Below are 23,110 nucleotides of genomic sequence, written 5' to 3'. Positions count from 1 at the left end.
TATAACTCAATTTCTTGTCTCTATTCAAAAGCATAGCAAATCTGAAGATGACTTATACTTTACCTTACCCTCAACTATGTTTTAAATGTCAGTAGTAAATGAAACAATAAACCCCTTCTATCCCAAAGAAAACCTTCACTTGTAATTTTTGGAATATATCTAATTAACAAGAGCATTTAAAATAGAAAATCTGCAAGTGTTGGCCTGCCAGATTCAGGAAGTGGGATGGTTGCCCTGCACCAGTTGGCCTGGCAAATATGCACAGTGTGGAACTTATTCTGTATTCGCCACACTCTCTTAGGGCTTGTTTTTAACCTTGAGTGGGAAGGACTCGAAATCCTCTATTCCTCAAGAGAAGAGAGCTGACTCAAATTCATGTGCTTCTCATTGAGCACTGAGTGTGGGGAAAGACTGCTTCAGGGGGTAATGCATAAAATAACTTCCTCTGAATGCAGTTGGGCCTGTAAGTCTAATCCAGCTGGATGAGAAGTGGTGAAAGTGGTGGAGTTCACTTTTCCAGGTGATATGCTAATTTGGTGAGATTAGAAGTAGGTCTGTAATCTGTCAGACACCTGGATTTTGTTGCTTCAAAGGGTGCTGGGCTATGCTGTCCCTTTTAAAAAAAAAAAAGGAATAAGAGGGTAGTATGAAGATCCCCTGATTAGAAAAGAGAGTGTTGAGGGAAAGAGTAGAAGGATGGGAGGTAGAAGATATGGGATTGCAGCCTATGCTTGCTGAGCTGCTGTTCTCTCAGATGGGAGTTTGCTGGTCTGCCTTAAAGCCTTCTCTCTGATAGGGAAGGAAGGGAGTCACTTCTCCATCCATTCAATGCTTAAATATTCAATATATCCAGCATAGTGCATGCTGTCAGGGTTCCTGAAGAAGCAGGAAGAAAGTCTAGGGAGTGCACTTAATTCTGGTGTGAGTGGGGCTTGAACCCATCAACTCTTCTAACAAAGATCAGTCACCTCCCTTTTCCAGTTCTGCTGTTAGGGTTGATGAAAACTGATTTTTGTAACCGAACTGTGAAATGTCTGCTCACTTCATTTGGCCCCTCCTTTAATGGGAGCACCTAGTGAACAGGACAGGACAGTTGTATTCAGGCAGGCTGGTGGGGAGCCATGCTCTGGCTGTAGACCTTCCCTGGAAGACAAGAGACAAGTTGGCAACTTCTCGCTCTGGGACTGCATTGCTGAGCACTGCTATGATCTCATGGAGTGATTCAGCAGAACCCCTCAGCCTGCAAATCTGCTGCCCCTGTTGCAGGCCAATGTTTCTTGTGACAGTGAAATAAACTCATAATAAACAAAGGTTCGGTGGCAGGTGAGGGAGGAGAGCTGTGACTCAACAGCCCTGTAGCTTCTGGGGCTGCTCACAACATTGAGCTCTGCTTTCTTAACCACAGACAGTGCTCTGTGCTTGCTCAAGCATTTTGCAACTGGAAGGAGAAGAGCTGAACTAAACCTGGTGCTCTTTGCCCATGACTAATAGCACCCAACTGTGTTAGATGGGAGGCAGGCTTGTAGGGTGGTGCAGGCACCTTCTCCATAGGGAAATGGTCACTTAGAGAGTGGGCAGAGGGTGTTGCTGTGTGTCAGTCATCCCAGTCCTGGTTTTATTTATTACTTGTTATTCTTTCACCATCAGTAAAAGAAGGGTTTTAGGCCCAGAGACAAGATGATCCATAGAAACCACAGGTGTTGGATTGTATCATGTCTCAGAGCTGCTGTTGGCTACTGACAAAAGGAAAAATTAAGTCTGAAATGCTCAGTGTAGGGCAAGGAATTTGTCTCTTGAGGTTTTTTTAGTTCTGGCTACTAAGCAATCTAAAACACAGGGCCTGAACTGCAAAGCATGGGCAGAAGGTGGACTGGGCATACTTAATTTACCTTAATCTGGAGGAAAAGCAGGGTAGGTGGCTGTGCTCTAGCCTGCAGAAGCTGTGGGTTTGTTGAGCAGGTGCCACTTCTGAGCAGGCCTTGCTCATCCTACGGCTCCAATCATGCTGGCAGCAGCTGTTGTGAATCTGACGTAGTTCTGGCAAACCCTTTTCAGGTGAGAGTTACGGTACAGCTCTGCTGGGCTCTTTCTTGGCAGCCTGTGCAGGCTTCAAGCTATGCCAGGCTTTGCTGTCTGTCATGATGGAGTTATAGCTGGGAAAGGCTCCCTTTGCTTCCCAGCCTTTCTAGAAAGAAAAGGGAGTGATATGTGGAGCAGCTGGAGGGAATGAACCCCTACTGCTTCGGGCTCTGCCAGCCTGGCTCTCCCAGCCATCCTGGCCATGCTGGCACAGCTAGGCATGGGCAATGTGTGGGGCAGGACACGCTCTCTCTGCATCGCTGCCTCCTCCGGAGTCATGGAGCTGCAGAGCACAGGGTTTGTGTGATGTGAGGAAGAGGACTTGCAGGAGGCAGGTGGAAAGCAAGCCAGCCAAATGGGCTGAGCAATCTGTCCAGGAATTATCCTGGACTGCAGGTGTCTGTAGGGTGTCTTTGCTCTGACTACCAGTCCTCGAGATGAGACTGGATGAGTTGAGCACCAGCAAACTCCTGGACTCCCAAAAGGGCTGCCCAGGGCTCTGAGTGAAAGCCTTGAATAAATATTTAATGTGGTCAAAAGAACAGCATGTTTATAAGTGGACTGAGCAAACAAATCCACTTCTCACAGGGTATAAGCCCTTCGAGTGTTATGCTCAAGTCCTGTTGGAGAAGAGACCTTGATGTTTGAGATAAGGACAGCTTCAGAAGTTACTGATACTAGGGCATTTGTCATGCTGGCCCTCCGTCAGCTTTTATAATGGACTTGTGGTCTTTAATAAAGAAGAGTATTGATTGTCCCAGCTGTCAGGAGGCCAGGGCAGCTGCTGCATTTGACAGTGTTTGGGTTAGCAGCCCTTCCTTGCAGGCCTCCACCATATGTGTGAGCAACACATATGTGCATATTGTGTGCTCCCTGCCAAACTATCCCCAGAAGGCTCTTGACAGCATGCATTATTTTCTTGGGGACAAAAAAGATTAAAACTTTGCTAAAAAGTGAGGGAGATAATGACAACCATCTCGTAATTGGACCAACTGTAAATTATCTGGCTTGAAACCTTGAAATCTGGCTAAAGGTGCCAGTTTGTTGGGTTTTTGTTTTGTTTTGTTTTTTAATATGGCAGCAAGTGAAGACCATTTATAATGTCCTGCAAAATCAAGCTTTACATGAGAAGTCACAGGTAGCTTTAAAGAATTTCTCTTTTGTTCTAGGGTTCGTGATCTACCCCTACTTTTGCTGACTCAGGGCAGTAACTGCAGGATGGTCCTATGGAGTTGCAGAGATCTGTTCAGTTGAATAGACCAAGGAGCCAGGCAGATTTTAAAGCAAATAAATACTGATCACCTGACATAGTGTTGGCTTATTTGACCACATGCAGGAGTCTCCGGGCTGCTGCTTTAGCAGCCATTGCCAGTTTTAACTGGGAAGTAAACACTACAGGTGTTTAATAGTGATCTCACCTTCTGAGTTGTCTTAGGGTCATGTGAAACACCCCTTCAGAACTAGGGCCTGAGGGGTAAGAGGGGGTTTAGTCTTGAAAGTTTACTTGTCTCTGCACTTACGATTTGTACACAGAGCATGTATGTAGGACCTTCCCTAGGTGATAAACCCTTTTTCTCTTTTGTGTTTTCAGGACAGCCAGTGTGGAACTGTAATTGATGTCAACATAGAGTGTGCTGTGAAGCTGGTAGGAACCAACTGCATCCTCTACCCTGTCAACAGCAAAGACCTGCAACATATCTGGGTGAGAATGCAGCCAAAATACATGTAGGAGCCAGGGCTTGGTGGTTTGGAGGGATGCTTCTGTATTTCAAGTAACACATGCAAGGGAAGCATCCATATTGTGCAAGATGCATCTGCAGTTTGGTTTTATTTTAAACTTTCTGCAAGCATCCTCCCTGGAAGAAGATGATGCAGCATCACCTCATCTCCCCATCTGTTCTGTATTTCTGATCACATTGCTGAGACCAAATTGACTTGAAGGGCTAGGTTGACATTAAATTGAGTGAGAACTTCTGCATCGAGATGGGCTGGTGTGACAACCCAATTGGGGCATCCCCATGGCAGTGGCAAAGAGCTTTCAAGCTTCAATATCGTTACTATTTAAAGAGGCTGTAAAAATGCTGAGATGAGTCGAGCATCTTTCTGTTGAGCTGGAACAGTCTGAAAGGTATCTGGTTCTCCCTCTTGAGTGGGTGGGTGATTTCCAGAGACCAGGTGGGATAGGATTTCATCATTATTTTTTCTCAGAGGAAAAGATAATTTGGGAGTGAAAAGCAGGAGTGTCACAACCCATCTCAAGAAACAGCCTGTGGAAAGGCAGTGGGATACAAGCTTCTCTGGCATGGAAGATGAGTCTCAGTGATAAAAAATAATTGTTAATATTAACTGAAGGCAAGTGTGAGTATGCCTCTACTTTGCAGAGCACTTCTCGAACAGAACAGGACACTTGACTTAAGTTTAAGATCCGAGTTAAGATCCAGAGAAAGCCCGTGTTGTTTAACTGGAGAATCCAGGCTATGAGCTGACAGTCAGGCAAACTCTTTGTTGTACCTTGATTCCAGTTTACAGCAAGATCTGCAGTTGCTGTCATAAGTCCCTCTGAGATTGCTATCTAGTCTGCATTGTGGGGGTACTTAATGGTTCAAAGTACAAGGGTTGATATTTATATGCTTTTGTTTTCCTGTTTTCTTCATAGCCTTTCATGTATGGTGACTACATAGCCTATGACTGCTGGCTGGGCAAGGTCTATGATTTGAAGAACCAGGTCATCCTCAAGCTTTCCAATGGAGCCAGGTACTACTTTCTGTTGAACACTGTCCCCCTTGGCTTTCACAATCCTGATCTATTTTAGGAGAACTAGGCTGGGCTTCATTCACATACTGATAAGCTATCTGCTTGCCTTATCTTCAGATGTAGACTAAGAATACATCTTTCTCCGAAAACATTGAGATTCATTGTTCACCTTCTGGAAAAGCTGTTAGCTGGAAGGTGGTAATTTTTTTCAATCCCAGCAGATCAGTGCTCCAGAAGTCAAGCCCATTGGTCTTCAAACTGTGCTTCTCTTCTGGAAAAGTAGCTATTTAAAATGGATTGCTATTCTAGACCTTTTCTCGGTAGGAGAGCATAACTTCACTGAGATGCAGGGAGGATTCTTACCTTAAAAGAAGGTCTGTGAAAGTGTAGAAACTCGCAGGCTAGTGTTTTTTATCAAAGATAAAAAAGCAACCCAAGATTGAACAGCTTTGCTTTTATACTGCTATTTGCGACTGTATTAGGAATGTTTTTTCAATGAAGGCATAATCCAAAGTCATCTCTCTAAAGAGATTTAACCAGAGATACTGAAAGAAATATCTGCTTAATTTATTTCTGCAAAGCCAGCAGAAGGATCTGAGTTCTGTTCCTTGTGCATGTCAGACAGTAACTTGTGAGCTAACCCCCTATGAATTCACTACATTCACTCTTACTGAGGCCTGTCTTGTCCAACAAACTTTTTTTATTGATGCAAGGGAAGGAAGGAACCAGTGGAGGGCCAAGAGGCTTATGGGCCTGGCAGCTGGGGAATAACCCATCTGTCTTGTAAATTGAGTGTTGACATTGATGTTTTAAAAAAAAAAAAACCAAACCCACAATCCTGCAGCCAGCTCTGAGTCTTTCTAAGAGAAGCGAGTAATGCAAAAGCTAAAACAGATGATTGGTGGATGCGTCTGATTTTGATTGTTTCAGTGTTCGGTTAACTCAGGCTGGAAGACTATTACGCATACGTTAAACTGGGAGTGAAAAATAGCTACGCTTCTCTATCTGTATCGCCTGCAGTTACTGGTGCAATATAAAACCTTGCTTGGTATCTGTTACCAGCTCATGCATAACTATGTAAAATGAGGTAACTGTTTTCAAAATCTCTTCCTAATGAATCATTTGAAATCTCACCAGAACTCACCCTGGAAATGAAGCTATTGCTGAAGCAAGTATACACAAATTGCCTTTAGGTTCCAGCATCAGTGTGAATAACAAATGGGACCTTTGCAGCAGGCAAATCTTGTCTAGCACCCTGCATATTACTTAATTATTTTTTTTACATGCTGAATGGAACCTTTAGATATCAGGCAGTGCTTTTATAGCTTGTCTATGACCAGTTTTACTCTGGACCATAAAGGCTCAGTGATGTACTGCTGGGCATATAGACAGACCCCCTCAGGCAGTGTCAGTTAATTTGGTGCTGTTTGCTCTTGAGGTGGATGGCTCTGGAAATGTAGCGCTCTCTTGTCTGTTTTCCAGGTGTTCTATGAGCACAGAAGATGGAGCCAAGCTGTATGACGTTTGTCCTCACGTCAGTGACTCGGTGAGCTTCTGGTTCTCCTGAGAGTCTTTTTGATCAACTTCATCTTGTAAGATTTTTGTGGAGGAGGGAGGGAGAAGGAAAAAACTATAGGCACTTACTAATCCTAAAAATTAAAAGATGCATCACAGCTGAAAAGCACTTCACTACATCTTCACTTGAAGTAAGTGTAACAGGATGTAGCTTAAAGGTAGTATAAACGAGCAGGTTTTGAGGAGGTATTACAACTAATATATCCAACTGCTTTCCTTGCAAACAACTTGCATAACAGTCAGATGGCTGATGTCAAGGCAGTTCACTGTCTGCTCATTATATCTGTACATGCTTGAAAACACTCTTACTCCATTTAATGCTTTCAAAATTGTTCCCCTTCTGGAAAAGGGCATATTGTTTAAAAGGTGTTCCGCTAGAAGTGTGTTTCCAGATCATGTAAAATACCGTCTCTCTTGTTGTTGTAGTCCATTGCATTCTCTGAATGGAGACCTACCACCATACTGGCATTTTTCAAATCACGTGGTGAGGAGGGGTTTGCTAGCTTTTGGCTAAAACATAGAGTTCCCTGTGTGATGATGGAATCTAACCTCTCTCACCTTCAAAGGCTGACAACGTCTTGCTTGTTCTTCCAAACAGCATCAGTAGGGCCTCGCTGCACTCCTGGCAGCGGTATTGGGAGTTGACTGAGAATGGCATCTAATTCTTAAGAACTAGCAATGTAGTCAGCTCTTAGCCTTCCCAGCCTTCAAAGCAAAGGCCCCTTTGATCTAAAACTGCACTTCTGTTCAAATTTGATGCCTGTTTCTTGAAAAGTAAATGGAATATCAGTTTAATAGGATATGCTGCTGTGGTTTTCTTGTTCTGTACAGAAAAGAAGTGGTCTGTTGCTAGATATTCTCCAGTATCTTAGTCTTTCCTACTTTGGGTTGTGCAGTATGTTTTCCACTTGCTAAATGAATGCTGTAGCAGCATCCAGCTTCTGGTTACCCAGTTTTGAGATACCTTGTTTTGAGTCAGGCTGCCTTTAAAGTGTACATGGTCCTCTGGAGACTTGCAGTTTGGTCTGAAACGTGAGTTGTCTCCACTGTTACTCTTGATCCCTTACTCAGAATTGCCTTGTGTTAGATACTTACCTGACTTAGATCTTGTCGCACTGCTCTTATCATTTCTGACAAATTACAAGACTTGATACAGTTTTATGCTTGGTATTTTATTTACCGTAAACTGCTCTGTCCGCCCCCACATTCTGAATCTTCAGCTCATAAGTCACTCTAAATATCAGTGAGAAAGGAGAGCAATTGTTGTGTTTACAGTCCTGTTTTGTTTTCAAAGAACTATCATATTAAGTAATCCACCTAAGACAGGAATAATACTTAGAAACTTAATTTGATGAGCAGAGGAGTGAAGGCAGGCATCTTCTGGCTCTGAAAGCTGTAGGTGCTTGAATTAGAGCATGGAAAAGAGATGGGTGTCCTTGTCCAGGACTCAGCCCACCTTGGCTACTTTGTTACTGAGAACATTTGTGTGGAAACATGCATCTTGCTTCTTGCAAGTACCTTTGCTTCTCCCCTACTGAGTCAGTCCTGTTCACATGTGTGACAGAGCGGGTTGCTATAGGAACTGCTGGGCAGACTTCAGGAGAGGAATGAGCTTCAGGAGATGGGCAACTTACAGACTTCACCTTTATGGTTAATCTTACTGATCACGAATGAGAGAAGAGAAACACCAGAATCTTAAATCTGAAGAGTCCTTTATGCTGTTTTTTCCCCCACAGGGTCTCTTCTTTGACGATTCATATGGCTTTTATCCTGGGCAAGTCCTCATCGGGCCTTCTAAAGTCTTTTCCAGTGTGCAGTGGCTCTCAGGTGTGAAGCCTGTTCTGAGCACAAAGAGCAAGTTCAGAGTGGTGGTGGAGGAGGTAAGGACTGACGAGCTGACACATGGCCACCTTCTGCGCAGAACAGTCCCTGCCTGGCATTCTGGAACAGAGTCAGCTTGCCATGGTAACCTTCCAAGAGCAAATGCACTGTGGCTCTGTTCTTCTGAGGTGACAAATTTCTCATTGTGGACTGACAGGACTTTTGAGTGTCGTTTGGCTTTACCTCCCAAGGGTCCCTGCTGGCACTCTGTGAGGTGATCACATGCCAGTACACTTAGAGGCTAGTACTGCTGATTGTTAGGGTAGTAGAAGCACCTCTTCTATTGAAACTTAATGTTGCATGCTATCCAAAAAGGGAGAAATGTTGCTGACTCTTTGCTGAAAGAAGGAGCAGCTCCAAGTCCACTAGCATGTCTCTTTGTGATGTTGGACTGCTGATTTGTATGTACTATAGCTTCCTTCACAAGCCAGACATAGTCTTTCTTGAAGTTAAAAACTGTAGAAGCTCTTGGTGTTGCCAAGAGCCATGCTATGGGAGCACTGTAGTTGGTCCTGGATGTGGTGAAACTGCACTTGGCTACCTTAATTGATAAAAGGAGGTTTGCCGTTTTCCTGTGTGTAAACATTCAGATCCTAGACACTGGTCTAGGAAAGCCTCTGAAAAATTAAATTGCTTTCCCTCTCTTACATTGTAGGTACAGGTGGTAGAACTAAAGGTTACTTGGATCACTAAAAGCTTCTGTCCTGGAGGTACTGACAGTGTGAGCCCTCCTCCCTCTGTAATCAGCCAGGAGAACCTGTCCAGGTGAGATTAGTTGAAAACCCCTTTTCACTCCCAGCACCCAGGGCCTGCACAGACTATGGGTGATATGCCTACCAACTGATTAGAGACAACGCTGCTGTTTACAGTGGGTTTTTTGCCTTGTTGTATGCCTGTATGTTCCAGAGCTTCAAAAATGTGAAAGAATAGCTTCCAAATGAGTTTAGCAGACACTTGAGTTACCAATACAGGGGCTAGAATCCCAGCCATCCTCTCCAAGTACTCTCCAGCTGACAAATGCATAGAGGAAAGTGGTGTCTGGCAACAGCTCACCTCTTCCCTTGTCCTTCCACTTGTGTCTGAAGCAGGCGGCATCTTCTAACTGTGTGTGCAGTAGGCAGCTAGGTGTCCTGCTCTGGACCCAGCCTCGTGCTGAGGAAGCGTCTGGTGCCCTCTGCAGGCTGCAGCTGCAAAAGTGGGCTGGACAAAACTCAGAAAGAAAAGTCAGATGAGTAATAGCACAATGCAGTGTAGTTCCTGCCTGGAGCATATAAGGAAGCTGGAGGAGAGGAGCTCTCGGATGACAGCAGAAAAAAACAATGCCAACTTCAAATGTCTCTTGGCCGCTGTGCCTGGGAGGGGGAGCTAGAGGGAGAGGAGTGACTGGTGTTCTAGCCAAACCCTTTGTATCCCCACCCAGTCCCTGGTGAGACTCCCACTCCTCCTTTAGAATTGTGTGCCTGGAAAAGATTTCGTGTGGTGTTAGCTTCTGCCACCCCAGAAGATGTGCAGTTGGCATGAGGTCATGCCAGCCTTGTGAAGACCCTGGTCACTGCTAGGTTCTGTTACTGCTTTTGCACTTTGCTCATGGCTGTCCTCTGGTTCCACCAGGGTAAAGCGTCTGGGGTGCTTTGACCATGCCCAAAGGCAGCTTGGGGAAAGGTGCCTCTATGTGTTCCCGGACAAAGTGGAACCTGCAAAAATCACCTGTGAATGTCCTGAGAGGAACTGTGTCCTGGGTGAAGGATCAGTTGCCAAAAAGGTGAGTTGAGGGGTCGAGGGAGGCATTGACTTCTCTAGGTGTTTCTGGTCACTGTGGCTTTTAAAGCAGAAATCTTGCTGGTAGTCATGTGGTCTGAAATGCGAGTCTTGAAGTGGTGGTTGTGAAGAGTAATGGCTTGTTCTTGCCAGCAACGAAGTCACCTTGTACAGCAGTCTGACTGCACTGGGTGAAGCACGCAGCTAATGCCATGAGGGAATATGAACAGGACCTTGAATGTAGAGGTGTCACCTTGCAGGGGTCAAGCTGTGTCAGAGCTGGTGTGCTCTGACAGCTGGGCGTGTTAGACACATGTCATTTTCATTAGCATGACCTCAGGTTTCTCATGGAGCTGAACTGTTCAGTTAAATCCTTGCTACAGTGAGACAAGAAAGAAGTCTTTGCTTCCTAGGCCAAATGAGTCATGCTATGGTTTCTACATGCTGGCTGTAGAGCAGCAGCGTTCCTAGCATAACAGGATATCATCAATGTGGATGGTGACCTCCCTGCATAGCTGTGTCTGTTACATAGATTAACTTTTGCAACTTCTCGTAACCTTTCCTAACAAAAAGTTCAGAACATGCTTAAAATAGCCTTAAGGAGCAAAGCTTACTTTCCTTGGACTGCTCCTGAGTAGAGCAATGGTGAGATGCTTGTTTGTAGAATATTCTGGTGCAGGTGAAATGCGCAGAGGCCCATGGGGTGCTGTTTTCCTCTGTGTACAAAGCTAGCCATTCCCCAAGTTGGCTGGCAGCTTGCTGAGTGTGCAGGCATGTTGTCTGACCCAGGTCTGCTTTCTGTAGGTGAGACGGCTGCTGAAGAAGCAGATAGTGAAGATCATGTCATGTTCTCCTGAGTCTCAGGGTACCAGTGAAGCCCCTGATAAAGAGTCTGCTGCAGCTGCTGACCAAAAATCAGAAGAGCTTAAGCCTGGATCAAAGAGTGAGCTGGATGACTCTTCTAATAGTGCACTGAGTCCTGGGGAGAGAAAGGAAGAGCAGCCTGAAGAAACGGGGAAGGAGAAGGGGGGAGCAGCAGCACGACAGCAGCAGCCTCCCTTTCTGCTGAAAGACGAAGGTTCGTCAGACTACCGGCTTCAGTCCGTGGAGCAAGATGCTGATGATGAGGCAGCTGATGACACTGATGACACTAGCTCTGTCACCTCTTCTGCTAGCTCCACTGCCTCATCTCAGAGTGGCAGCGGCACTGGCCGCAAGAAGAGCATCCCCCTTTCCATCAAAAACTTGAAGCGGAAGCACAAGAAGAAGAAGACCAAGATTTCACGAGAGTTTAAGCCAGGAGACAGGTGAGTTAGATTTCCAAACCCAGGTATACTTGCCAGAATCTCCCTTATCGAAGTTCAAATGTAAACCACCTCCTCAGCTTGGGTGAAGGATGGTGGTGTGCCTCATTTTAGGACACTGCTTGGTAGTAACCACAGCGATTATCTTGTCATGACTGTGCAGTGGCCTGTGTGAAATCAGTTTGGTCTCGGTCCAGCTTCTGATGAAACTGGGGCCATGTGATGTGACACTGATGCTGTTCTATTTCAGCTATGCCTCAGGGCATCGACAGAGTATCTGTGCTGTGCTAGACTCTATGCAGAGAAACAGACAGGTGAATAAAGATCATACAGCTTAAATATGACACTAATTGGTTACCCCATTGGCAGCTTCTGCAGAGAGGCTGAGGATAGACCGTGCTAGCAGGAATGGACAGCTTATCCTCAGAGAGCTGTCTCCAGCACGGAGGTCTGTGCTGGCAGAGGTTCACACTGCAGTGGTCTCTGTTATCCTTACTCTGCTCTGGAGAGAGATCTGCAACTTTTGCCAGCAGTATACTTTATATTGGCTTTTAAATTAACAAAGTGTACTCCTTGAGAGCTGCGGAGGAATTGATTTCAGTAGCTTGGGGGAGGGAGCATTGCATGTATCTGCCCATTTCTAGATAAAACTGGATCTTGGCAGCTTTTACCTTTTACCTAACTTGAGAATGTTTAAAGTGTTTTCAGGGGATGCAGAGGTATCGGACAGCTGGCTAGCCTGTCTTGCTGGCTTCCCTGGGCTACTTAGCTGTATGGAGATCCTGCATCAGAAATGAACTAGTGCAGATATGTGAGAATCCTCCCAGAAAAGTGACATTATCATCATTCAAGGGATCCAGTAGTTGAAGGCCATGAACTTCATTCACATTTTGTTTGGATATTTTAGCTTCGCCTGTGTGCAAGGATAGTTGTTGCTTTAGTCCTTGTGGGTTTTGGATAAATTGGGTTTGAAGGTCACAAACATGAGCAGAGCAGTGTTTGAGTGGAACAAAAAAAGGGGGGAGTGCATGATAGAGTGCCTGGGAACTGATTCTCAGTTCACTTTTCACTTCTTGCTCTCCTGCTGAGTGCCTCTACTTCACTAAAGATTTTGCTAAGGAGAGCTTAGCTAGTACACCTGGTAGCTTTCTGCAGCGTATGGGCAGTGGGGAGAAATCCCTGTGACAACACTGAGAGATTCCTGTGCTGGATCTGGGCAGCTCTGTACAAGGAAATGCAGAGATCAGATGTTGGAACACTTTGCAGAGATGACCATGTCACAGAGAATAAGAAATACAGGATTTTAAGCACACGTTATGAAACGCCAGCTGCTACTTTAAAGGGCATATGTGGCAGCTAATCACAGCTCAGTATGAGGGGTCTTCACTGTTTGAATATTCAGATGAAGCTGCAGGGGGCCAACTCGGCATGTGGCTTTACCATCATTTAGTGACCTGCTGCAGCTCTCTGGGCAGCACATAGACCTCTGGCTATTTTTTAGTGAGCATATACAGGGATTTTTATTAATGTCAAGTCATGATTTTTGTTTGTGAAGCTGCGTAAACTGTGCTGCAGACAGGACTCTATCATTTCCTTGGGTGGCCTGCCTTTCCACTCTCCCATCCTCAGCTGCATATGCCCCCACTTCCCCCAAGGAACCATCTGTTGGCATGCCACCCACCACACTTGACCTGTTACAGAGCTCCTTCTCTGATAATTTCTGCTGTTGAGTGCTGGCCCTACTAAAAACTTCATATTATTTGTACTTTAAAATATTTCTCTGACATTCATAAAAACAGTGCTGGAGGAAAACAGTTGAATTTGTCTATTGAATCTTCTTTATGGTTTGACTTGAAACCAACATAAATGCAGCACTTGTATTATGTCTGGAAGGCCTGGCCAGCAAAACAAAGACAAAATTTAAAATCAGCATGGGATTCAATTTGTTCTGTGCTGTAGGAGACATGAAAATGGTGGAGGGCTCATTAGAAGAGCCTGTCCAGCTAGACTGCAGCTCTGTTCCTCCTGCCCCCAAGCAACTTGCCTCTTCAAGCAACTCTGTCAAGCCCCACAGCAGAGTACCAGCATGTGGTCCATTGTTGCATGTTTGGGTTTCATTTCTGAGCTGCAGAGACACACATGTATGTGTTTGAACAGCTGGGAAGGAGACTTGTCTCCTTTAAACAAAATCCTTTTGCTTTACCCACATTCAATGTGTTGCCTCTTTTTTTTTTTTCTTCTTCTTTCTGGAAGGGCTGAGATGGATGCTGCTTTATCTTTCCTTTCCAGTCCCATGCTCCTAGCTTCAAAGACTCCTCAGAGCTGCCAGGCTAGAAGGTGCTTCAGTGGAGAAGATCTTAAGTTTCAAAGTATTTGAAGTTCCTGTCGTGCCTCTGCCAGGGGTAGAAAGTGGGTGCTGGTAGATGTTAATTTGCTCCAGTAGGAATAAAAGTGAGCTCAGCATCAGCTCCCTGGAAAGTAAGTCCTCCTGCAATATAGACTTGTAGCAATGTAACATCTGCAGTGATTGAGAACCCGTCAAAGCAAAGCCTGCTGTGTAGCTGCTTCCACTGGGACTAGATGGGGTTTCCTGACTTGCTTCCCAGCCTGCTGATATGTGTACCTTTGTGTTGCTGAGATCCATCTCGATTCCTGATGTTTGCAGCATCATGTTCTGGTTGTGCTCATGCATGTTCCCTCTGGTAACTCATTCTGCCTTTCTGTGTTCCCAGGGTTGCTGTAGAAGTGGTGACCACCATGACTTCAGCTGATGTGATGTGGCAGGATGGCACTGTGGAGACAAACATTCGCTCCAATGAGTTGATTCCAGTCCATCATCTGGACAACAACGAGTTCTGCCCTGGGGATTTTGTGGTGGACAAAAGAGGTATTGGGTGTCAAAACAGTGGTCTCCTCAGGGAACAAACATGCTCTTAATTGCAGAGTATTCTTCATTCTGGATCTCCTAATGTACATTGTAGCCCTTTTTATGGTAGCTGTTAAGTAATACTCGCTTGAGGTAGGCACAAGAGCCTAACAAGAGACAGCGATTCAGCTGACTTAACATGAATGCCAGCAGAGAACCATTCTTTAAATACCAAAGTTGAACTATGACAACAGGCAAGGTGTGGAAGGAATAAATGTCGAGGAGTAAAGCAAGGATTCTCAGTATTTCTGTAGAGTATAGGCGGCCCACCTTCTCCTTGAAAGTGCAATCAGAAAGAGCTCTGAGTGCTCTCGCAGAATGAGGGGAGAAGTTAACAGCTCACCTCAGGCTGCTTTCTCTGTATCGCTTGTCTGTCATGACCCTCCATTTTTTTTTTTTGGAGGGTTTTGGGATCCAGAGGCATCTTCTTGCATCCCTTTTCTTCACCAAACCAATTGGTGACTCTAGTGAGGGTCACGGTACGAGTTCGAGGAGACTTAGAGCTTTTGGATATGAAATATTGATGGCACACCATCTGGCTCTCAGGTCCCCTTCTTTTCTAGGAGGGGTAGGCCCTCAGCAGTGGGGAGCACAAGGTATTGTCAGGTTGGGAAGAGGGAAAGCTGGCTTAGCAAAAAAAAGACAGTTTTGCATGGCCATTTCTGATGAGTAATAGTCTGACTGGTCTAGTTAGGCATAGTTTGCAGAAACTAAAGTTATCCATCAGCTCCAGCTCTACCATTCTAGTTTGGCCTCTGGGAATCTGTATTCCTCTGTCAAACATACTCTCCAAGCAGTCTGAGAAGCCTGCAGTTCCTTGCATCCCCCTGCTAAGGATGCCAGGAGGTGGATCCCTGTCAGTCAGATAAATCTGAAAGATATCTGGATACCAGTGTGCTGGATAACAGCCCAGGCCTAGAGAGGTGGTCCAGGTCCAGCTTTGATGCCATTGGATCCCCGATGTACGTATACACACATGTATGCCTGTCTGCATCCTGCCTGCCTTCTGCCTTTGTTATCCAGTCCATTTTTCCAGAGGAGCAAAACTGTTGTGGGTGGCACATTTCTAGATGAAGAGCTTGGCAGCCAGGGCTGCTCTTAGGTAGCTCTTGACCAGCCTGTCCAGAAACCCTTGGACAGTCTTGGTGCAGAGCTAATTTGGAGAGCAGAGCACTAAGGTGACAACATGTTTTCTCTTGGTGATAGAGCTTGAAAGTGGTCCCAAAGTGAATGTGTTCACCCAGTCCAATGCAACATAATCTTACTTTATCATCACTCCATGCCCCATTATAATGCCACTCATTAGCCGAGTACAATTTTAACCGTATAGGAAGAACTGATATTCCTCAAGCCATTCACAAATGGAAGGTTTCAGCTGTGAGAGCTTGGGAGCTGACAGCCTCAGTTGCTGTGCAAAGTCTGTGCTCCTCCACCTAACTTGTCTATTTTCTTCCCTACCATTGTGACCCAAAAGCTCAGAGCTCCCAGGATCCGGGTTTATATGGAGTTGTGCAGTCTGGTGACCATATTGGCCGTACCTGTGTGGTGAAGTGGTTCAAGTTGAAATCCAGTGGAGATGATGTGGAGGTAAGTGCAGGAGCCAGTGCCTGTTGGAACCAGCTAAGAGAAAACAGCCACAAAACAGCACAAGCTTCACACAAACACAGATAAGCCTAGGAGTCAGCTCTGCAGTGGAGTTTGTCCTTGGGGATGGGAACAGCAATGTGCTTTTGGGCCTGGGAGGCTTAGCTAGAGGTGGTGTCACTTCATATTTGTAGATGCCCGCAAGGCAGCGAAGACCAAGCAGAGGTTTTACATCCCATAGTCAACATCAGGCTCTGGTAAGGATGAAGGTTTTTGCTGAAGTTGTCACAGACAGTTGATTTCTTGAGTTGACTATAAGAATTTTTCCTTCCCATGTCTTTGTTAGTTCATGGAAAGAGAATCAATCTATTGCATGTTGTCCTGCTTGCCTCTGCCAGGCACTATTGCCTATAGTCAGCCTAAGACCTTTTTCTTGGGTCTTATAGGAATGCTGTATTATGCAGAGTCTTGATAGACTACAGTCTAGTTGGAGATGAGAGGGGGACTCAAACCACACAAATCTGGTGTACTGCTTTCTGCCTTAGGATGGGAGACCACATTGTTGTAACTGAGCAGGGCCCTTTACATCAGTCTGGCCTGAGATTGTGCTCTGTTTTATCTATTTCTCATTATTTGTGGGCTCCTAGCTCTCTTCCTCCAGGAGAAATCAAAGGAAAGATGTCTCCTATTAACTGACAAGTTTTTTGTCAGACACTTCCTGTTGCCTTGGATTGTTTCAAAAATAAACTCTAACCCTTTGGGCCCCAGTGAACTGCTTTGAGAAATCTGGTTGCTCAGAAGGAAATAGAATGTTGCTCTTGCATGTCTCATGATCATATTGACATGGAACCTGAAGTAAAGGTGACGGTAAGCAGATGAGACAGAATATCTCCTTCCTTTCATTGTTGTGCTTTCATTGATGTGCTACAGGATGAGGTGACAAGAAGGGCCATTAGCAGCTCCTTGCAGGCTGTTGGAGCAACTAAAAATTGACAAAATATAACACAAAGTACTTTCAAGTGTTGAAGATGTGCTCTGAAGGTCAGTGCAGCATCCTGGGGCTGACATGTTTGCATTCTGTCTCCGATGCAGCTGATTGGGGAGGAGGAGGATGTGAGTGTGTATGATATTGCTGATCATCCAGACTTTCGCTTCCGCACTACTGACATTGTGATTCGCATTGGCAACTCAGATGGAGCCACAGCTAAGGAAGATGAGGTAGGTTCTGGGCGCAGTTATGTGACCACATTGTCACCAGGTATTAGTGGAGACACTTGAAAGACTCAAAAGCAGGGCCTTAGGCCCCACACAGGCATCCTAAACTCCCTAGCTTCCTAGTTTTGTATCAGTGTCCCCTGCTGTCATGAGTAATATATCAAATCTCTAAGTCTGGTGGAGGTATAACCTTGAAATCCTTTGACCTTGGTGACAGATTCTATAGCAGAGCAAGAACAAAGTTGATACAAGAATTTAACATATGCCTGAGGGTTTTTGATAAAAATCTTGCTCAGGATTTCAGAGTAACTTCTAATATGAGGATATTCTGTGGGCTCCTGAGCAAGAGCGAAGGTGGATTTGTTGTGAAACCAATATCGCTTGTGTCCTGGTTTCAGCTGGGATAGAGTTAATTGTCTTCCTAGTAGCTGGTAAGGTGCTATGTTTTGAGTTCAGTATGCCAAGAATGTTGATAACACTGATGTTTTCAGTTGTTGCTAAGTAGTGTTTAGTCTAAAGTCAAGGATTTTTCAGCTTCTCAAGCCCAGTCAGTGAGAAAGCTGGAGGGGCACAAGAAGTTGGCACAGGACAGAGCCAGGGCAGCTGACCCAAACTGGCCAACGGGGTATTCCATACCATGTGATGTCACATCCAGTATAGGAACTGGGGGGAGTGGGGGCGGGGGATTGTTTGCTCGGGGACTAACTGGGTGTCGATCGGTGGGTGGTGAGCAATTGCACTGTGCATCATTTGTACATTCCAATTCTTTTATTACTACTGTTGTCATTTTATTATCATTATTAGTTTCTTCTTTTCTGTTCTAGTAAACTGTTCTTATCTCAACCCACAAGTTTTACTACTTTTACTGATTTTCTCCCCCATCCCACTGCGGGGGGGGGGGCAGAGTGAGTGAGCGGCTGTGTGGTGCTTAGTTGCTGGCTGGGGTTAAACCACGACAGCTCGGCAACAGAAGACTGGGGTTCTGGTTTTCATCTGAGTTATGTACATGTTAATTCTGTTGAGCTGATTGATCTCCTGGGGAGGAAAAGGGAACAATTTATATTGTAGAGGATACACTCTTTGCTAGGAAACAGGCTTCCTTACTGTGCAGGGAAGACATCCAGGTTTTGAGACTTCTGCCCTAAAAAAGGGTTAAAAGGTATAGTGTGGCTCTTCTTGTGGTTCTAGTTTCAGCAGCATGAAACACGTCTGAGCTTGCTCAGCTGACCTAAATAACCTTCTTCCAGTGCAAGATACTACTTACTGTGCACACCCTGTGCCAACTGTGACTTGTCTGTTCACGCCTGCACCCTCTCTGCTGGGAGAACGTGCTGTGTGCCCCTGATGCTGGGTGTCGGAGCGCAGGGGCTGGCAGCTGGCACCCCACTAGAGGGCAGCCCCATTCAGGGCAAGGTCCTGTCCCCTCACTGGCACAACCCCAGCAGTGCTGCCTGCGGAAAGGCCACAGCTTTGTGATGGCCCTGGTCCTGATCAGAAGTCAGGATCTGCTGCCAGACCCCAGCCCTCCTGGTCCTCTTCTCCTTGGTGGGGGAGTTTTCCCCACTTCTATGGCAGCGGTGTGGGTTTTCTCATGGAAACCCTATCTTCTCCACCTTGGTGTGGAACCCCAGGACTCCTGTCCCCTCTGTGGCAGCCTGCAACCTTTGCTTTAGGTGGTCTCCAACTGGGGAGCATCTGTTTCTCAAAACCTTCCTGGCTGTGCACTGAAATGCCTGGGAAAGAAAAGGGACTGACAAACTATTCTTGTTTCCACAGCCTTCAGTTGGACAGGTGGCTCGTGTGGATGTCAGCAGTAAAGTGGAAGTGGTATGGGCTGATAACTCCAAGACTATCATTCTACCACAGGTGAGGTCCTGTTCCAGCTTGTGATATCCCTGTAATTCTTAGCTGAGTGACAAGTTTTGGTTTTAAATGCTGGGTGCAGAGAGATTCACTGAGTAAGGGAATCTTGCTCTATTTATTGCTGCTTTCCCATACGATAGGGTGGCTTCCCAATTCTGTTAGCACAAGAAAATCCTTCCTTTATCAGGAGGACCGGGCAACTAACTGGTCATCACTGCTCCTTGAATATAGAGGATACGGAAGTATGGGCAGACTGTTGATCCCTTCACATGCTGCACTGAATGTTCACAGCTCTGACCACAGCCTGGCTCCTGGCCTTCAGCACCTGCTGCTTTGCAGAGGGGTTTGCAGAGCTTGGGGTTTATCAGTTCTGACTTGAGCCCAGGTTCACTGTGTTGCCCAACTAAGACACTGCTGAAAGACAATTGCTTGTTCTGTCTTGTTAAATGGCACTGTAGTGCTTTCTTTGGCTAAAGAAGCTCCTCCAGGAGCTGGGCTAGAGCCATAAGTTGTGACCTTAGCTAACCTAGGGATCAGAACCAAATCTCTTCCCAGGGTGGGAAGGGAAAGGAGTTGAATGCAAACTTAAAAATACAGGTATAGCTACACTAATCCACTTTACCCCATTGATTTGTCTTCTGTGTTGTTCTAAGGTTTTTGTTTTACTGTGTTATCTTATTCACTACTCCACATACAGTTTCATCCCATGTCTCTTGTTGCCTCAAATTAAGGCAGCCTAAAGAGAAGACCTGCTTCTATAGGGTCCCATCTCCATCACTGTGGCAGAGAACACCACTGCCTCTGCTGCAGAGATGCGTTTGCAAGTGGAAAGTACTCGATCAAGATTTCTTTTTAAACCAAGCAGCTCTGCATTAATTACAGTAGAATAGTCAATGCCTGCACTATGGCAGTGGACTAGAGCATTACAAAGCAGGCTGCTGTCTCTCCCTTCCCCCTGTTGTCACATGTGCTTGGATCACAGACACAATCGGAGGTCTGATGTGCGCTCCACAAAGGGTTGTTCTCACACTGCGGTGCTGGGGCTCTGCAGCAGCTCCTGCTGTGTCACGCCAGTCCCTTCGATTCTGCTCGTCTGCATAATTATGGGAGTTAGGGAAATGTCAGGAGCGTGAATTATCAGTTGGTAAAACCATGATTTATCAATGCCTGTCCATGTGCCCAGAGACGAGCTGTCTGGGTGCTTTTTCTCAGCTCTAAAAATAAAGATGGCATAACTGGCTAATTAACTTTCCGACTCAGATTTGGATTAGCTTTGAGGGCAGGGAGTTTTGATGGCGTTCCCTGCCTGCAGTCACTTCTGTTGAACCCAGCTAACCTCTGCTGGCTGCCTGTTTCTGAGTGGCACAGGACTGGCTAAACAGTGCTGGTTCAGTTCAAGGCTTTGACAAGATGACTGAGTGTCCATGCGCTTTAGCCTCTGGGGTCATATCTTGCAAGATTAAGAGGATTCTTGGGCTGTCATTCAAGTATCAGAAGCCTGTGGATAAAATGCTCCATCTTGTAACTCCTAACACAGCCCTATAAAGTTGTTCTTGTTCCCCTGCTTCTATGCTGGTGCTAGTAGCTGGAGTATGTCTGTAAGCCTCTGCAGGGGGACCTCGTGAGAGACATAGCATGTGCAAAAGCGTGATTATGAGAGGTGAGGCTAGATGGAGTTGTGGATAGGTTCAGCTTCCAGCAGTGAAGGGGGAAGAGAATGTTTTATGTAAGAGCTTATTCAGCAACTTGGGTTAGGCTTCATTGTCCCAGCTGAATTTTAAGCAGTAGTGACATACAACAGCTAAAGCAGCGTAGCAGGGCTCTGACAGCAAGTAGTGTGTGCCACAGAAGAAGAAAGCTGGTATGGGAATGTTTTCCTGGTTCCAGCATTGTCTCTGTGGAAGGACAGAGTGTGGAGGCAGCCAAACCAAGGCTCTGTGCCAACACATTTGCTGGTGCAGAAGCAGGACTAGAAATACTAACTCCATGCACAATACCCAATACCTTCTGAACTAGCTCTGCATTCAGAAACCTTGGAGCATCCAAGTAGCTGTTTGGTGCTCTCCTTGATGGCTGGATTTCAGCTACTGGGATGGCTGCAGCCCACCTAGAACTTGCCCTAGTTTTTCCCCAGTGCTCTACTTTGAAAGGTGGAGGATGGGGCTATGCTGATTCATAATCTGTGCTGGTCATGATGAGCATGTTACTCAGATCAGACACAGTCCCCCTGGTATAGGTGGAAGGGGTTGAAACAGCCCAACAAATTCTAGCTGGGAGTTCCCTTTTCATGGCGAGAACTGACTTGCCTGTGTTGAAAAAACAGCTAAAACTCTGTGCTTTAACCTAACTACTCTGCTGTCTTTTGTAACTCTGCTCTCCTTTAGCACTTATACAATATTGAATCAGAAATTGAGGAGTCGGACTACGATTCTGTTGACGGCAGCACCAGCGGGGCATCCTCTGAGTGGGAGGATGAAAGCGACAGCTGGGAGACAGACAATGGCCTCATGGAAGACGACCACCCAAAAATTGAGGAGTTAGAGCCTGAGGAGCCGGCAGCAGAGGAGGTGAAAAAAGTAGAGGAACAAGTCCAGGGAGCTGTGGCTATGGCAGTTGCAGATCTTGCTGCAGAGAAAGCTGGCAAGGACGGAGCCCCAAAGAGCTTCCGGGAACTAAAGGAGGCCATCAAGATCTTGGAAAGCCTGAAAAATATGACTGTGGAGCAGCTGCTGACTGGCTCTCCCACCTCCCCAACTGTGGAGCTGGAAAAACCCACTCGGGAGAAGAAGTTCTTGGATGATATTAAAAAGCTGCAGGAAAATCTAAAGAAGACCTTGGATAATGTGGCTATCGCAGAGGAGGAAAAGATGGAAGCCATGGTGGAGACGGAGAAGAAAGAAGAAAAAGCAGAAGCACAGACACCAGTGAGGTCAGAGTGGCCCAGTGAGACACCAGTGCTCTGCCAGCAGAGTGGAGGCAAGCCTGGAGTCACCTTCACCAGTGCCAAGGGAGAAGTCTTCTCTGTGTTGGAGTATGCTCCAGGTGAGTGTGTCAGGTCAGGCCAGTGTGGGGTACTCTGTCCTTCATTGCTGTCCTGCAGTGTTTCTCCTTCTCCAAAACATTTGCTTCTAAGGCCTTTTGGATTCGGTATCCTCTCTTCTTCCTAGTGCTTTTCACAGCTCATTAACTGAGGAGGAGAAATTAAGACAAATTCTGTAGCACAATCTGTTCTGGGACCTAAACCTGGCTTTCAGATGGTATCTCTAGGCACTACTGTAACTTCTCAAGCCACAGAAGTGGGCTTCCCTTTTTTCCATGTTGGAGGGCTGTGGCGATCAGTTGGTTTCCATTACAGATACTTTCTTGAAAGCTGCAGGGTTTGTTCAGGCTTTTTTCAAGGATGAATTAGTTGAGGAGCAGGGCAGGAACAGCTGGTGTTCTTGGGCTGGGTGTCCTTGGTGGGTGAGTGTCCTTGTTCACTTGTGCCAATGTTAATCAGCCAAAAATAAAAAAGAACATCTGGTTGTGTGGAACATTGGTGACAACAGAGCCCAAGATGCTCAGCAATCTAGCCGGCTGGGACAGACCTGAGAAGGAAAGGTGGCCAAACTGTTCTGAACCTGCAGGTGTATATAAATAAAAATGGGGAGCTATGCTTAGGTTTTGCAGAGGAAGGGTCATCGCTTTCCAGTTGTCCCGGCTGTGGGACAGGGCTCCTTGTTGAGGCACAGGGACAGTGTTGTGTGGCACCATGAGAACAGGGGGTGCAGGCTGTGGCTGCTGTACAGTATGGGAAAAACCAAATAATCGCTAGGCTGCCTCCTGGCTCAGCACCAAAGCAAGTGAAGTCTTCCTGATGATACATTTAACACATGGATAGATTTGCCTTCACAAGGAACCTGTGGCAGTTTCCAAAGGCATGCTTTAATCCTGTTCTCTTCCTTGCTCCGCAGATACCCATGCCTTCAAGAAAATGGAGTTCCAGCCCCCGGAAGCAAAGAAGTTCTTTAGCACTGTGCGGAAAGAGATGGCTCTCCTGGCCACCTCCCTGCCTGATGGCATCATGGTTAAAACCTTCGAGGATCGAATGGCAAGTGCCTGCTCTCAAATGCCTGTGTGTTAGTGCTGGGGTCAGCATCCGGATTGCTTTCTTTGGAATTCCCTGCTCAGC

At 46.0% G+C, this 23,110-nt stretch overlaps 1 protein-coding gene across 7 annotated transcripts in view; it reads left to right on the top strand.

The window, feature by feature from the left end:
* The window catches only part of UBE2O (ubiquitin-conjugating enzyme E2O), a 66,892-nt gene that overhangs the window by 36,587 nt on the left and 7,195 nt on the right, over window positions 1-23,110 (top strand). For 5 of the 7 annotated variants that reach the window (XM_010579373.1, XM_010579371.1, XM_010579374.1 and 2 more), the window contains 13 exons: window positions 3,671-3,781; window positions 4,736-4,833; window positions 6,316-6,379; window positions 8,145-8,288; window positions 8,945-9,054; window positions 9,901-10,051; window positions 10,852-11,354; window positions 14,084-14,238; window positions 15,752-15,864; window positions 16,954-17,079; window positions 18,853-18,942; window positions 21,324-21,981; window positions 22,893-23,029. In XM_010579373.1, the coding sequence (XP_010577675.1) occupies window positions 3,671-3,781; window positions 4,736-4,833; window positions 6,316-6,379; window positions 8,145-8,288; window positions 8,945-9,054; window positions 9,901-10,051; window positions 10,852-11,354; window positions 14,084-14,238; window positions 15,752-15,864; window positions 16,954-17,079; window positions 18,853-18,942; window positions 21,324-21,981; window positions 22,893-23,029 (2,460 nt within the window). Of the gene's footprint in view, window positions 1-3,670; window positions 3,782-3,927; window positions 4,208-4,287; window positions 4,438-4,735; window positions 4,834-6,315; window positions 6,380-8,144; window positions 8,289-8,944; window positions 9,055-9,900; window positions 10,052-10,851; window positions 11,355-14,083; window positions 14,239-15,751; window positions 15,865-16,953; window positions 17,080-18,852; window positions 18,943-21,323; window positions 21,982-22,892; window positions 23,030-23,110 lie in introns of all 7 variants that reach the window. The other 2 variants (XM_010579377.1, XM_010579378.1) reach the window with 2 other exon arrangements.

This window comes from Haliaeetus leucocephalus, unplaced genomic scaffold (genome assembly GCF_000737465.1).
Source record: "Haliaeetus leucocephalus isolate CR32 unplaced genomic scaffold, Haliaeetus_leucocephalus-4.0 Scaffold657, whole genome shotgun sequence".
Taxonomy (NCBI): Eukaryota; Metazoa; Chordata; class Aves; order Accipitriformes; family Accipitridae; genus Haliaeetus; species Haliaeetus leucocephalus.
This window is presented reverse-complemented; position numbering and strand designations above follow the sequence as displayed.